The sequence below is a fragment of the Ranitomeya imitator genome, chromosome 7 (genome assembly GCF_032444005.1).
Source record: "Ranitomeya imitator isolate aRanImi1 chromosome 7, aRanImi1.pri, whole genome shotgun sequence".
NCBI classification, from domain to species: domain Eukaryota; kingdom Metazoa; phylum Chordata; class Amphibia; order Anura; family Dendrobatidae; genus Ranitomeya; species Ranitomeya imitator.
Window position 1 is genome coordinate 19,032,849 of NC_091288.1, and position 14,317 is coordinate 19,047,165.

The 14,317-nt window shown below is 42.1% G+C and overlaps 1 protein-coding gene across 1 annotated transcript in view; it reads left to right on the plus strand.

Moving 5' to 3' along the window:
• The window catches only part of HNMT (histamine N-methyltransferase), a 37,929-nt gene extending 25,167 nt beyond the window's left edge, over positions 1–12,762 (plus strand). Inside the window, exons 3-9 of the mRNA XM_069732876.1 lie at positions 5,110–5,206; positions 6,991–7,135; positions 9,302–9,354; positions 10,919–11,026; positions 11,172–11,302; positions 11,501–11,594; positions 11,927–12,762. Coding sequence (XP_069588977.1) covers positions 5,110–5,206; positions 6,991–7,135; positions 9,302–9,354; positions 10,919–11,026; positions 11,172–11,302; positions 11,501–11,594; positions 11,927–12,285 — 987 coding nt within the window. The 3' untranslated portion in view covers positions 12,286–12,762. The remainder of the gene's footprint in view (positions 1–5,109; positions 5,207–6,990; positions 7,136–9,301; positions 9,355–10,918; positions 11,027–11,171; positions 11,303–11,500; positions 11,595–11,926) is intronic.
• Positions 12,763–14,317: the final 1,555 nt, after the last annotated feature.

Here is a 14,317-nt window from a genome sequence, read left to right on the forward strand (position 1 = left end):
TTGGGAAAGAGCCAATATGCATGGAGATTCCCAGACTATTAATATCAGCTCACAACTGTCTGCTTAACCTTTACTGGTTATTAAAAAGGAGAAAGTTCTCACGCTCTGAGCAGTAATGTCAGTAAGGATAAAGCAGTTCACAGCTGGTGGATCACATAGTGTTTACCATGAGAACCACCGCCTGTGACCTGTGGTAACCTTAATGCCGCCACCACTCGTCACTGCAGCCGGATTCTCACGCTCCTCTCAGCGGTAACGTTGCTGATGTCACCGCTCACCACAGCCTCCCGATATTGGGGATCGTCATTGGACCTCCTTATTATGGATTTACGGTACCCTTATGAATTACATTTTTTGTTGATGGAACTAAATGGGTAAAAGAGGGTATTTGTCTGGGAGTGCAATTAAAATTAATGGACTTTTTCCCTGTATGTGTTTATTACTTTTGACTATTGGGTTAGTAATGGGGGTGTCTGATACTTCTCCATTAGTAACCCCTGCGCTTGATGCCAGCTGACATTACACAGCTCACATCAACCCTAAATTTTTACACTGCTTGCCAACACACCAAGGCAAGTGGGAAAAAGCTGAGACTAAGCACCAGAATTGGTGCACCTAATGGATACTCCATTTTTGGGGCAGCTGATGGGTGGTGTTATTAGTCTGGGAGGGGGCCAATATCATTACCCCTTCCCAGCCCATTAAGATCATCCTGCAGCTGTTTGTTTAGCCTTTGTTGGTTATTAAAAATAAGGGGACCACCCACGTCATATTTTTTAGGGGGTTTCACCTTTTTGGTAACCAGCAAAGGCTACGCAGACAGCTGTGAGCTGATATTAATAGCATAGGAAGCTCCAGAGGTATTGGCACCTTCCTAGGTTTGGAAGTTAGCCCATTATCCATGGAATGGAACATAACTTCCCAATTGCTGGGGGTCTGATAACTGGAACCCCAACCAAATCCAAGAACTTGGGCTCTGAAAAGGTGGATGATCATGCAAACTGTGCTCATGTTGTCTTCAGCATTCCCCAATTAAAGAATGATGATCGCCATCAGCTCCATTAAGGAAGGCATGCTTAGAGCCCTGGTTCTAGATATTAATAACGGTCCCCAGTGGTCAAAATACCAGTGATCGAGAAGTTATTCCCTATCCATGGGATTTTCCAAACTTGAGAATACTCTTTTAAAAAAAGAAATGTAGCTGGCCTCAATTTTTGCTATTTTTGCAATTTTGATGAATTTTCTGCATGATTATGAAACAGTATTGTGGAACTGCTGCAGAAAACACAGGGGTGAATACCCCTATGATCAGTTCCATATTTGGCTGATGACCCATTGAGGCTGCCATCCTAACCTAGGGGGCATGTTCCAGTTATACGTCGTCTTTCTGCAGACAGGGCAGAGGGAGAGGTTTCTGCTGCAGACAATGAGGAGGATGGACTTAGAAGAGCTCCTGACGCCCAATGAAAATTTATTTGCCTTATTTTACAAATAAAGCTGAAAAATATATAAATTAATACAGAGAAAAATGAGATTAAAAAGAAATTAATGGAATTTTCATGTTCTAACAATCTGTGTTGAAATTTAGTAAATTAAGTTGCAGTGAAACAAATTACCGCACCACGAGCCAACATTAGAAATATCAGCTAACTGTTCTACAATGATTTAATCAATGTTAATGAACTTCTCTCACACTAATTAATTCACGTCCTGTACAAAGGTTTATTACACAATGTCCATCCTGTTCAATCACAGGGACATAAACAATCTATATGTAATTACAGAATCACAACCGACGTGTTCAGGTGACAGCGGCAGAATAATGATCACACTGACAATGCATGTAATTGATCCATTGTAGGCAGATCAGGAGGAAGAGGTGGAGGAGGGTACAAGAACATATTCTGAGACATCACAGCACCCAGTGCAAGTAATCCTCCTGCTGGGTAATCTCTTATGGCTAATTGTCAACAACAAAAATAACTACTATAATACTGCCCCAAAGTACAAGAATATAACTACTATAATACTGCTCCTATGAACAAGAATATAACTACTATAATACTGCTCCTATGAACAAGAATATAACTACTATAATACTGCCCCTATGTACAAGAATATAACTACTATAATACTGCCCCTATGTACAAGAATTTAACTACTATTATACTGCTCCTATGTACAAGAATATAACTACTATAATACTGCCCCATGTGCAAGAATATAACTACTATAATACTGCCCCTATGTACAAGAATATAACTACTATAATACTGCTCCTATGTACAAGAATATAACTACTATAATACTGCCCCCTATGTACAAGAATATAACTACTATAATACTGCTCCTATGAACAAGAATATAACTACTATAATACTGCCCCTATGTACAAGAATTTAACTACTATTATACTGCTCCTATGAACAAGAATATAACTACTATAATACTGTCCCTATGTACAAGAATATAACTACTATAATACTGCCCCATGAACAAGAATATAACTACTATAATACTGCCCCTATGTACAAGAATATAACTACTATAATACTGACCTATGTACAAGAATATAACTACTATAATACTGCCCCTATGTACAAGAATATAACTACTATAATACTGCCCCATGAACAAGAATATAACTACTATAATACTGCTCCTATGTACAAGAATATAACTACTATAATACTGCCTCTATGTACAAGAATATAACTACTATAATACTGTCCCTATGTACAAGAATATAACTACTATAATACTGCCCCATGAACAAGAATATAACTACTATAATACTGCTCCTATGTACAAGAATATAACTACTATAATACTGTCCCTATGTACAAGAATATAACTACTATAATACTGCCCCTATGTACAAGAATATAACTACTATAATACTGACCTATGTACAAGAATATAACTACTATAATACTGCTCCTATGTACAAGAATATAACTACTATAATACTGCCCCAATGAACAAGAATATAACTACTATAATACTTCTCCTATGTACAAGAATATAACTACTATAATACTGCCCCATGAACAAGAATATAACTACTATAATACTGTCCCCTATGTACAAGAATATAACTACTATAATACTGCCCCTATGTACCAGAATATAACTACTATAATACTGCCTCTATGTACAAGAATATAACTACTATAATACTGCCCCTATGTATAAGAATATAACTACTATAATACTGCACTTATGTACAAGAATATAACTACTATAATACTGACCCTATATACAAGAATATAACTACTATAATACTGCACCTATGTACAAGAATATAACTACTATTAACACTACTCCTATGTATAAGAATATAACTACTATAATACTGCCCCCTATGTACAAGAATATAACTACTATATTACTGCTCCCATGTACAAGAATATAACTACTATAATACTGCCCCCTACTGTACAAGAATATAACTACTATAATACTGCCCCTATGTACAAGAATATAACTACTATAATACTGCCCCTATGTACAAGAATATAGCTACTATAATACTGCCCCCTATGTACAAGAATATAACTACTATAATACTGCTCCTATATACAAGAATATAACTGCTATAATACTGCCCCCTACTGTACAAGAATATAACTACTATAATACTGCCCCTATGTACAAGAATATAACTACTATAATACTGCCCCCTACTGTACAAGAATATAACTACTATAATACTGCCCCTATATACAAGAATATAACTACTATAATACTGCCCCTATGTACAAGAATATAACTACTATAATACTGCTCCCTGTGTATAAGAATATAACTACTATAATACTGCCTCTATGTACAAGAATATAACTACTATAATACTGCCCCTATATACAAGAATATAACTACTATAATACTGCCCCTATGTACAAGAATATAACTACTATAATACTGCCCCTATGTACAAGAATATAACTACTATAATACTGCTCCCTGTGTATAAGAATATAACTACTATAATACTGCCTCTATGTACAAGAATATAACTACTATAATACTGCCCCTATATACAAGAATATAACTACTATAACTGTCCATATGTACAAGAATATAACTACTATAATACTGCCCCTATATACAAGAATATAACTACTATAATACTGCCCCATATACAAGAATATAACTACTATAATACTGCTATAGTGCACAGGAATGTAACTATAATATATGTATATTGACACTATGTACATACATTACATTTATCCTGAGTTGCACCTGGAAACACATGAATGGAAGTGGTTACATTCTCTTTGAACAATCCCGTTTTGTGAGAAATGTCTCCTAATTAATCACTCAGACTTCTAGCAATCAGGTATTATTAGTGCGCTGCGTTTTTGGTGCAGATTTGTAGCAACGTTTTATATTGCTTTTTTTTTTTTTACAGAAGTTTCTATTATTCTCCACTTAAACATGCAGCATTCGCTGATGACAAGCACTAAAATACACTTTCAGCAGCATCTTTAGGCTATGTGCACACATTACAGATTTCCTGCGGATCAGCAGTGGTTTTTTTTCCGTGCAGAAACGCTGCAAATCCACAAGTGATTTTACAGTACAATGCAAATCAATGGCCAAAAAAAAAAAATGCTGTGCTAATGGTGCGGAAAAATCCGCACGGAAAACGCAGCAGATTCAATAAAGGACCATGTCAATTCTTTTTGCGGATCTGCTACGTTTTTGCACCCATTCCAGAATATAAATCTGCAGGGGTTAAAATAAAAAAGGAAGAATTCCGCAGCAAATCCGCAAAAAAAAAAAAGCACAAAAACCGCAAAAAAAATGCGGAGATTCTGACCTTCGTTTCTGCCAAGAAATGCAGAATCTGCACAAAAAAATTCCACAGTCAAATCCGCAGCGTGTGCACATAGCCTTAGACGCACAGTGGGGGGGAGATTCCAGGAAATCACTTCCACTTTTCTTGGACAGTTAAAGAAAAAAAAACCCACAAAGTGTAAAATGGAGTGTGGATAAAAGGGATTTTCCACTCTGCAAAAATGCGGAGTAATGCTGCGGAGGATTGTGTTTTCTCGAATTCTTCCCTATACAGAGACATGGTGGTTTTCGTGTCTTCCGCAGGCCGCAGTCACTTCCTGGGCTCTCGCTTGTGCCAGAATCTGTGGGAGGGGAGAGGCTGAGTCTACAAAACTTCACATTGCAGTCACAGCAGCCGGTGGTGAGTACAGAACAGAGAAAACTGCAAACAAAGCTCCTGCAGAATAGTCACAGTAATGTCCCTGTGTGAGCGCCCCCCGGAGGGCGAGGAGAGGACACAGGGGACGACCACCACTACTGGCCCCAGCTGCCCCTCTCCTTCCTGTTTCTTGCCTTCAGTGTTTCCCCTTAGATACAATCTATCAGTTACCAGAGCTTGTGGGCCCCAATGCAAAGTCTCTTCTAGGACCCCCACAGGTTTTTAATAGTAAGAGTCTTTTTTTGGACCCCCGTAGTCATCAGGGCTCGGGTGTGATTCCAACCCCTGCACCTATTCTAGTTCTGTCCCCGCAGTTACCCCTGCGGTCCGTCCACATTTACATTGAGTTCTATGTATTCTTGGGAAGGCAGATCCCGGAACGGACATAATCCGGCAATTTGTGGCTCCCACTGATGGCCTGATATCATTGATATATACACCTTTATATTGGGACCCATGGTGGCCTCTAGACGTATGACTCCATGGTGCACATTAGGGTGTCATGTCCATGGCAGATTCGAGATGTTCCACCATGTAGAAGATTGAGCCGTGGTCTTCGAATGGGTAGTTCTGAACGTGAAAACTAGCGAAATCTAGGGACACCCCAGTGTGATGAACTTTTGGTTTGATGATCTTTGCAATGATTGGTAGTAGGTAATTCCAAGAAAGCTTGGGAATAAATTAAGAGTTATGTGCAGTCTCCAAAGAGCAAGAACTTATTTAATCTGGAAGTGCCCTCAAGGTCTTGGAAAACCTATTGAAGGAGAAGAGAAGGTTCCAGTGGGTGATCGCCAGTGTGAGAAGCTGGAGCAGAGGTCACCTAATTACCTAATTACTTCATTCTCATTAAAGGTTGTCCAGTTGGAACGATCCCTTTTCAGATATGTCTGTGCCTGACTGATCGGAGTGATAATCAATGTGTCAGGTCCATTGGATTCCAATCTGATCAGGATCGAGGTCAGAACGGAAAGTCCGATTTTATGATTAGCTTTATAGAGATTTACCAGAATTACATTACTTTGTTTCAGAAACAGCGCCACCGCTGACCGTGGGTTGTCTCTGGTATTGCAACTCAGCCCCATTGACGTTAATGTAGCTATGCTGCAATACCATGCAAAAACTATGGTAAGGGAGTGTTGCAATATCTGAAAGAAATACGCCATGTTTTTCCAATCTCAGACAACCCTTTAAATTGTTAGAATGTCATCAGCTTTCTCATATTATAGGAGACATTGGAGCAAAATTGATGCAGTGTGATGTGTAGTGCTGCTTCTCCAGTGCCCCCTATTGGCGGTAGCTACCCGTAAGTCAAAGTCTTCTCCTTTAATGAGCTATGATCAGGGATATTAGCCAAACCAGCGCCTCATTCAGAGGGAAAGACCCCCATTTGTAGACACCTGTTTCAGGGTTCTTGCCCCTCATCAGTGCAGAGCAGGGTGCTGGTTACCTAGGATGTCTTTAATGCCCCAGATGCGTTGGATTATGACCCTGCAGTAATGCGGGAGGTAGTAGTCCCACATTAGGGCCCCTCTTCCAATGTTTTGCACAATATTGCAGTATAGAAGGTCTGCGTGTTGCAGAGATCTGGCAGTGAAGGGATCGTGCAGAGGATGAGTACACAGGGCGCTGTATGCACAGACATCTACCTATCCGGCATTATAGCATTGCACCAGTCTCCCGAGGAGAGATCTATTCTCAGGCAGGAACTTGTACCGAGGCCAAGAAAAGCACAAGAACGACTCCTCTGCTCCCTCCTCGCTGCACAGGAAGAAACATGGAGACTGGGATGAGAAGCCTGCTGTCGGATAACAGCCGATACGTGGAGTCTTTCCGCCTCTTCCTTAAGAATTCCACCGAGCACCAGTGCATGCAGCAGTATATAGAGAGCAGGCTGCCCGACGTCGTGTCCAGGTAATCCGTCATCTCCCCATGTTCTGGCAAATAATACTGCCATACTGGATGTGCTGCCCCACTGCCGCCCGCCCTCATACACTGGGATCAGTGGATGGGATTTCAGACACTTCCAACTCCCCACAAGATGAAGCCCCGGGCCGTAACTACAGTCCGATGGGCCCTGGTGCAAAATGTGGACCTGGGCCTCCCGCCCTGCATGTTATTCGGATGTATGGACCCTTGTAGTATTCTAAATCCTATAAAGACTCGTGTCCCCCTTCGTTATGTAGTAATGTCGCCCAGCCTGGGCCCTTCCATGTATATATATGTCCCTCATTCTCGGCCCCTGTATATATGACCCCCCTTTCTGGGCCCAGTCTTGGTATATATGTCCCCCATCCTGGTATATATGTGCCCCATCCTGGTATATATGTCCCTTATCCTGGGCCCCATCCTTCCTCATCCTGGTATATATGTCCCCCCATCTTGGGCCCTATCCTATTATATATGTCCCCCATCCTGGTATATATCCCCCATCCTGGTATACATGTCTTTTATCCTGGGCCCCATCCTTCCTCATCCTTCTATACATGTCTCTTATCCTGGTAGATATGTCCCTTATCCTGGGCCCTTGCCTAGTATATATGTCCCCCATCCTAGTATATGTCCCCCATCCTGGTATATATCTCCCCCATCCTGGTATACATGTCCCTTATCCTGGGCCTCATCCTGGTATATATCTCCCCCATCCTGGGCCCTAGCCTAGTATATATGTCCCCATCCTGGTATATATCTACCCCCATCCTGGCCCTATCCTAGTATATATGTCCCTCATCCTAGTATATATGTCCCCCATCCTGGTATATATCTCCCCCATCCTGGCCCTATCCTGGTATATATGTCCCCCATCCTAGTATATATGTCCCCCATCCTAGTATATATGTCCCCCATCCTAGTATATATGTCCCCCATCCTAGTATATATGTCCCCCATCCTGGTATATATCTCCCCCATCCTGGCCCTATCCTAGTATATATGTCCCCCATCCTGGTATATATGTCCCCCATCCTGGTATATATGTCCCCCATCCTGGCCCTATCCTGGTATATATGTCCCCCATCCTGGACCCTTTCTGTCCTCGTTCTGCCTCTGCAATAAACCCTCCATTCCATTCACCTTCCTCCGATCCCACGATGTGCGGCGTCCTCGGCTGTAGCCAGCACAGAGGCCATCAGCAGACATCGGCGTGCCTGCCATGATGTCACTGCCATGTGACGCCAATACCTGGTACACTGACATCAGTTGCCGGCCTCTGATTGGCCAGTGGTGAATATTGCAGCACAGCGAGCCGGAGGGTCCCTGCGCTGCAATATACTTCAGCTGGATGTGCGTCCTCGGCAGCCCCCCTCCTGCATGGGCCCGGTGGCGGTCACGCTCTCTGTGACTGCGATCTTTACGCCCCTGCTGAAGCCCCCAAGGTCCGCTCCCTCTGAATGATTTTTACCATAACCTATAATAGAATAACAAGACTTTTCTCAGGACACCCCCCCCTCCCGCCAAACAGCACGATGAAGGGATATCCGGTGCAATACCGCTCACAGCCACAAACATACGTATGGCGCTGTTTCTGTTTGACTTCGATTGTAAGGGTTCAGTCCCAGGACACTGCTAATCAGAAAGGGCCACTGCACTCCAATCTTAAAACACCTTATAATATAATATAAGGTGAATGTAAAGTAAACTAACTCCAGCACGGGGGTGCATGCATCCTTACCGTTTTCTGAATTTGATTAAACACTTTTATCTCTCACAATAAAAGTCAGGAGCTTTTTTGGAACCGTGTAGCAAAACCTAGGTAGCAGTTCACATCACAACCACTGGGTGCGGCATGCAGAAACATATAGCATAAGCATCTCCCAACAGAGTATCACAGAATCCAGCGGGACATCGAGCAGACAACACTTTGGGGTATGGCGAACCAAGAACAAAGGTAATCAGGGGCACATCTGCATATCAGAGAAAGGCATTGCAAAAGTAGGCGTTGAACCTGTTTCTTAGTGCTCGAAGATGGCATAGTATTATATATAGGTAGGTAGCTGCATTAGGGTCCGAGAGCTTTAAAGGGATGTTTGTTTGTCCCCCAAAACCAGTAAACTATTTACAAGTATCTTGTTTGTTTTTCAGCATAGGAAACGGAAAAACCATCATCAATGTTCTTGGCGTAGGAAGTGGTTCAGGTAAGATCAGAGTTAGCACCTGAAGGTCATTGCATATTGGGGTGTAAATTGCTATACAATGTGCAGATGTATTTATGATGGATTTTTCTGAGTGGAGACGTCTGGGTAATGAAGTCTCCATCCATCTGTAGAGTAGAAAGATTGCATTTTGTCCTGAGCCGAGTGTTCCTGTGTGCTGGGGAATCGGGAGACGCTCTGATCTGCTCAGTCGTGCAGCCAACAGCTATCTAAGGTGTGTGGCCCGATAGGTCACCAATATCAGATCAGTGGGGTCCAATCCAGATGTATGGGGCCAATCCAGATGTATGGGGCCAAAGCGGTTCAATAGGAGCTGAGCTGCAGATCTAGGGTCTACACAGTGAACGTAGACCTGTTCCACCTCCATCCACTGTTTACTTCTGGCCGGCGCAATTGACCTATTATGGACAACCCTGGACCCTCAATGTTGGGCAGCGAAGCACCTGGTGGGGCAGGACTTGCCTAATGAGCCGCGGTTTGCATAATTCTAAATGACTAAAGTTGTCCTAACCATCAAATGTGTATGGCGGCCTCCCAACTCTCCCCCAAGAGATGACCTCGGGGGGAGAAGGATATGGTCCATTGCAATTTTAATGCTCATTCCTTTTGTTCTTCGGGAGATGAACCAACTAAGTGTGACAATGGCTCTCTCAGAGAGAACTCAGGAGGAGTGACCCGCCGAGATGTGCTTTCCGGAAGTCAGGAGAGGTAGCGGTCAGCCGGTAGAGCGTATATCCGGCTTTAGAGCAGTACTGTATATGGAGAATGACAAATTACACCATGCTCACGTTGGGATCTGAGGGTCTAGTTGGGTGCACACCTGTGTTCGACATCTTCTTTAAAGTGGTCAATGACCTGGGTGGGTTATGTTACAGAAGAGACCGCTGGTAAAGTGAAGTAGGTCTGGTCCAGAAGAGAGAATTAGGGCCAAAGCACATGGGAGGGAGGTGTACCGGGCTGTGCCTTCTGGTGGAAGGTAAAGAGTATGCAACCGAGAAGAAATGGGGTCCTATTTATGTTGGTGTGGCAGTAGAAATTGAGACACAGAGACCGTTAGTGTGGCGGTAGTAGAGTGCTATCATAACGGGAGGGATCCCAAGGAAAATGGACAATAAATAATAAACATTACTCAATGGAGGTCCGACTGCTGGGAACTCCACCAATCTCAAAAACATATGGCTAAGCTCGTTACGGATTAGACATGGACTTACAGGGTGGCAACCTCAGTCTTTTTTATTTTTTCTCAATAACTTTACTACTCCAAATGTTTTAGAGAGATTCATCAGATTTTAGTTTTACCAAATTTATTTTTTTTTAGGCTCATCTCAATGCCGTCTCTACTTAGAGTAAGGTTTTAATTTTTGATTTTGGTCCAAGTTCATCAACCAGATGGGCCATTTTGAAGAAATTTGTGGAAAAATGTGAGAAAAGTACCAAAAGACAAAAAAAAAGCGACTTCAAGAAATTGCAACTGATGAATCTGGCTGTTAAACGTGATCATTATTTGGTCGTTTGACACCTTTTGTTTATAAAATTCTACATTTAGGTGAAATAGACCTAAAAATCTTCTCCAAAATACAAGCGCGATATCCCGGAGTCCCCATCAATACCGACATTGTGGAGCCAAGCCCAGAGCAGATGCTCAGCTACAAGGGTGAGTGTCTTGTCCCTGCTCCTTGCTTGGTGGACCTTGTACCTTATTTTGTCAATGTGTCACTTTCTTGTGAACTTTGGAAAGAATTAAGTCTTTTCTGCTGTTGTTTTATGGCTGTAATCTGATTCTGCTCGCTGCCTTCCAGAGCGTGTTGCCAAGACCCCGGGTCTTGAAAATATAAATTTCAACTGGCACAAAAAAACATCCTCGGAGTTTGAGCTTCAAGTAAAAAAGGAGAAGTCAGAAAGAAAATACGATTTCATCCACATGATCCAGGTGATTGGATTTTAGTGTTTGCCTATCCTGCGCTGATGAGAGCGAAAAAGTCAGAAACCGTCCTGTGCCCTAACCCACGTGTTACACACCTGCAATGTTCGTGGGCAACATGGACATCGGAGATGGGTGATTCTAGCGGAAAGTGTATCACAATATAGGACGCCCAGGCCAGTGCTCTATTGTTCTTTGTGCTTCCAGATGCTGTACTATGTAAAGGACGTGCCAGCAACTCTGAAGTTCTTCAGGAGACTTTTGGCACCAAATGGAAAACTCCTTATCATACTTGTGTCTGGTAAGACATTGAAGAGCACCATTTACTACTCATCATATGAAGGCACCTCCAGCGTGGACAGAGATATGTGAACGTGTGGCCACGGATGGCTTTAGAGAAAGTATAGGCTGGGCCAAAAAATAAACATGGGGTCACAAATGTTAACATATTGCACCGTCACATAGAAACATTTGGGGTGCATTTACACGATAGGAGTTCAGACCATAAAACAGGCAACAGTCGACTAAAGTCAAGTCGATGATATTAGTTTGGCCTAAACAAGATCAACCCTCTATAATGAAGTGTATATAGATTTTTTTTGTCTTTCATCTGACTTTCTTTTTCCCCATTAGGAAAAAGTGGATGGTCTACTCTGTGGAAGAAGTATAGGTCCCGCTTGCCCCTTAATGACCTCTGCCTGTACATCACAGCTGGCGATATTGCCGAGATGCTGAGTTCCGACGGTGCGAAGTATCAGAGTTATGAGCTACCATCTGACATGGACATCTCAGAATGCTTCATCCATGGGGACAGGAATGGGGACTTGTTGTTGGACTTTCTAACAGAGACCTGCGAGTTTAACAAAAATGCCCCTTCGGCGCTGAGAGAGGAAATAATTCAAGATCTCAAGAGCCCGGGATGCAGCTCCGTAAAAGATGGAAAGACCATTTTCAATAACAATCTTAATGCTTTGGTGGTGGAGGGCGACTAGGTGTGATGTTGAAGGATGAGCGAGTGCAAGTGACTGGTCCACTGGGAGCAAACTTTCTGGAGGATTCCAAAAATCCTGGATTCCTTCTTTCTGTTCTTGGATGCCCGATTTGTCCATTTTTTGATATTCTGGGATTGTTGATAGAGTAGAATTCAGTATCAAGGAGAGACAAACTTTGAGAATTACCTGGACATCCCCTTGGTCTATTCTATACTCTTCCTTATTTTTAGGTAATATACAACATCTCTCCACCCAGAAACTTTTCCCCAGTGGTCGCCCCTTTCCATAACCATCAGCAAAGTAGACCACACGCTACACAGAACTGTCGGACATGGAGCACGCGACCCTTTCCAATAGATATTGCACCCTGAAGACACAGTATGCCATAAATGTATAAGTTAGGGAAGGCTCATTGACGATTGTGTATAAAGGTACAGATTAAAGATGGATGCACGAGTAAAAATGTCAGAAATCTGCTCCATGTTTCCAAGTGAACATTTTGTACAATCTACAAGTCAAGAGACCGAAGTCCCTAAAGATGGAGACAACGTAAGCAGCTCCTTGAGACACTAATTAACGCTTTCTGAATTCTCAGGTGATGATGACCTTAAAAATAACAAGTCTCACAATATGAGCGCTGGTAAAGCTGTTCCTGTTTTCCATATTTTTACTTTTTTTTTTACGTATTCCTCCTTTTTTCTTATTACGTGTTAATGGCTTATTATGGGCCAGTTGTGCTAACAGGATAACAGCAATATAGAGTAGAGGCTCTGGGTCGCGGCGTCATGTCAAGTGCTCTACAAGGGTCTGGCGCCTTGTGGCTCGAAAGTCGTCTTGTTAGTTCTGTAGAGATCTTTTTATTCTGTTTGTTATTAATGTTTAATTTTTTTTTTAATATATGTGTCTAATGACCATAGCAACTTAAAAAAAAAAAAATTTTTTTTTAAAGTTTCAGCTACACAAAATCTCGGTTGTCATGACAGTTTTAGGAACCTCTTTAGTAGTGGGGGTGTAAATGGCTGTATCCGTGGCACTGTTCTTAAATGGTCACAGTTTTATTAACTAATTTTACATAAAAACAATAGTTAAAGAGAGTAGAAAAAAAAACTTTGTTATATATCTTATAAGAAAATATTCTTCTTTCTCCACTTATGAGACACTTCTTCTCCCACTGCCTCTAGAATGTGTCATTCGCTGAGAAATACAGCTAAAATACAACTTGCTGCCCATTGAAGTCCCATAGAGAGAGGGTAGGAATAAGGAATGAGCAGAGTGAGAGAGGCAAAAAGACCGAGCCACTGCTTTCTAGTGAGTGTTTCATCCCAACTTTATGTTGGATTCACAGCTACACTGCTCAGTGTTGATTTATAATGACCTCCTTAGTGCTGCTACTTCTGAACATGTGCTACAGTGAGACAGGAGAGCAGGATTCCTTCATGTTTCTGTGTGCTTAGTCTTCATTTAGCCACTTCTTTTCCTTCCGATTCCTTCTGATGCCTTCTACATCTCACCATTTACTAAGAGCAAAAATCTGTCTTGCTCAAAAGATGAATTGTCAGCTCACCAAGGGTTGAGACTACAGCTGCCTATTGGTGTCTACGGGAAGGAAGCGGGAGGGCAGAGAAGCAGACACACACACTCATCCTATTGCAATCTTCCAATAAGTGTTTTATCCCACCCCAGAGATGGATTCTCAGCTACACCGCTTGGTACCACTATATAATGTCCACAAGCTGCTTCTGAACATGTTACGTAGAGACAGGAAAGTAGAAACCCCTCATGTCTGTGTGTTATGTGCATGAGAGACATCATAACTGATACTCATGGAGATAGCTACATCATAGCTACCTTGGCAGACACCCACTAGCTCAGAAACACATGTAAATTAGAGATAAAGATAGCAGATGGGAAAACTAAAAAATGCAGGATACAAGTCATATAATGTCCAGAAATAGTATTATTCTGCCCGTATACATATGACAGCTTATTTTGAACAGTCACCAGAGACGACGGGTACAATGAAAGGCCAATG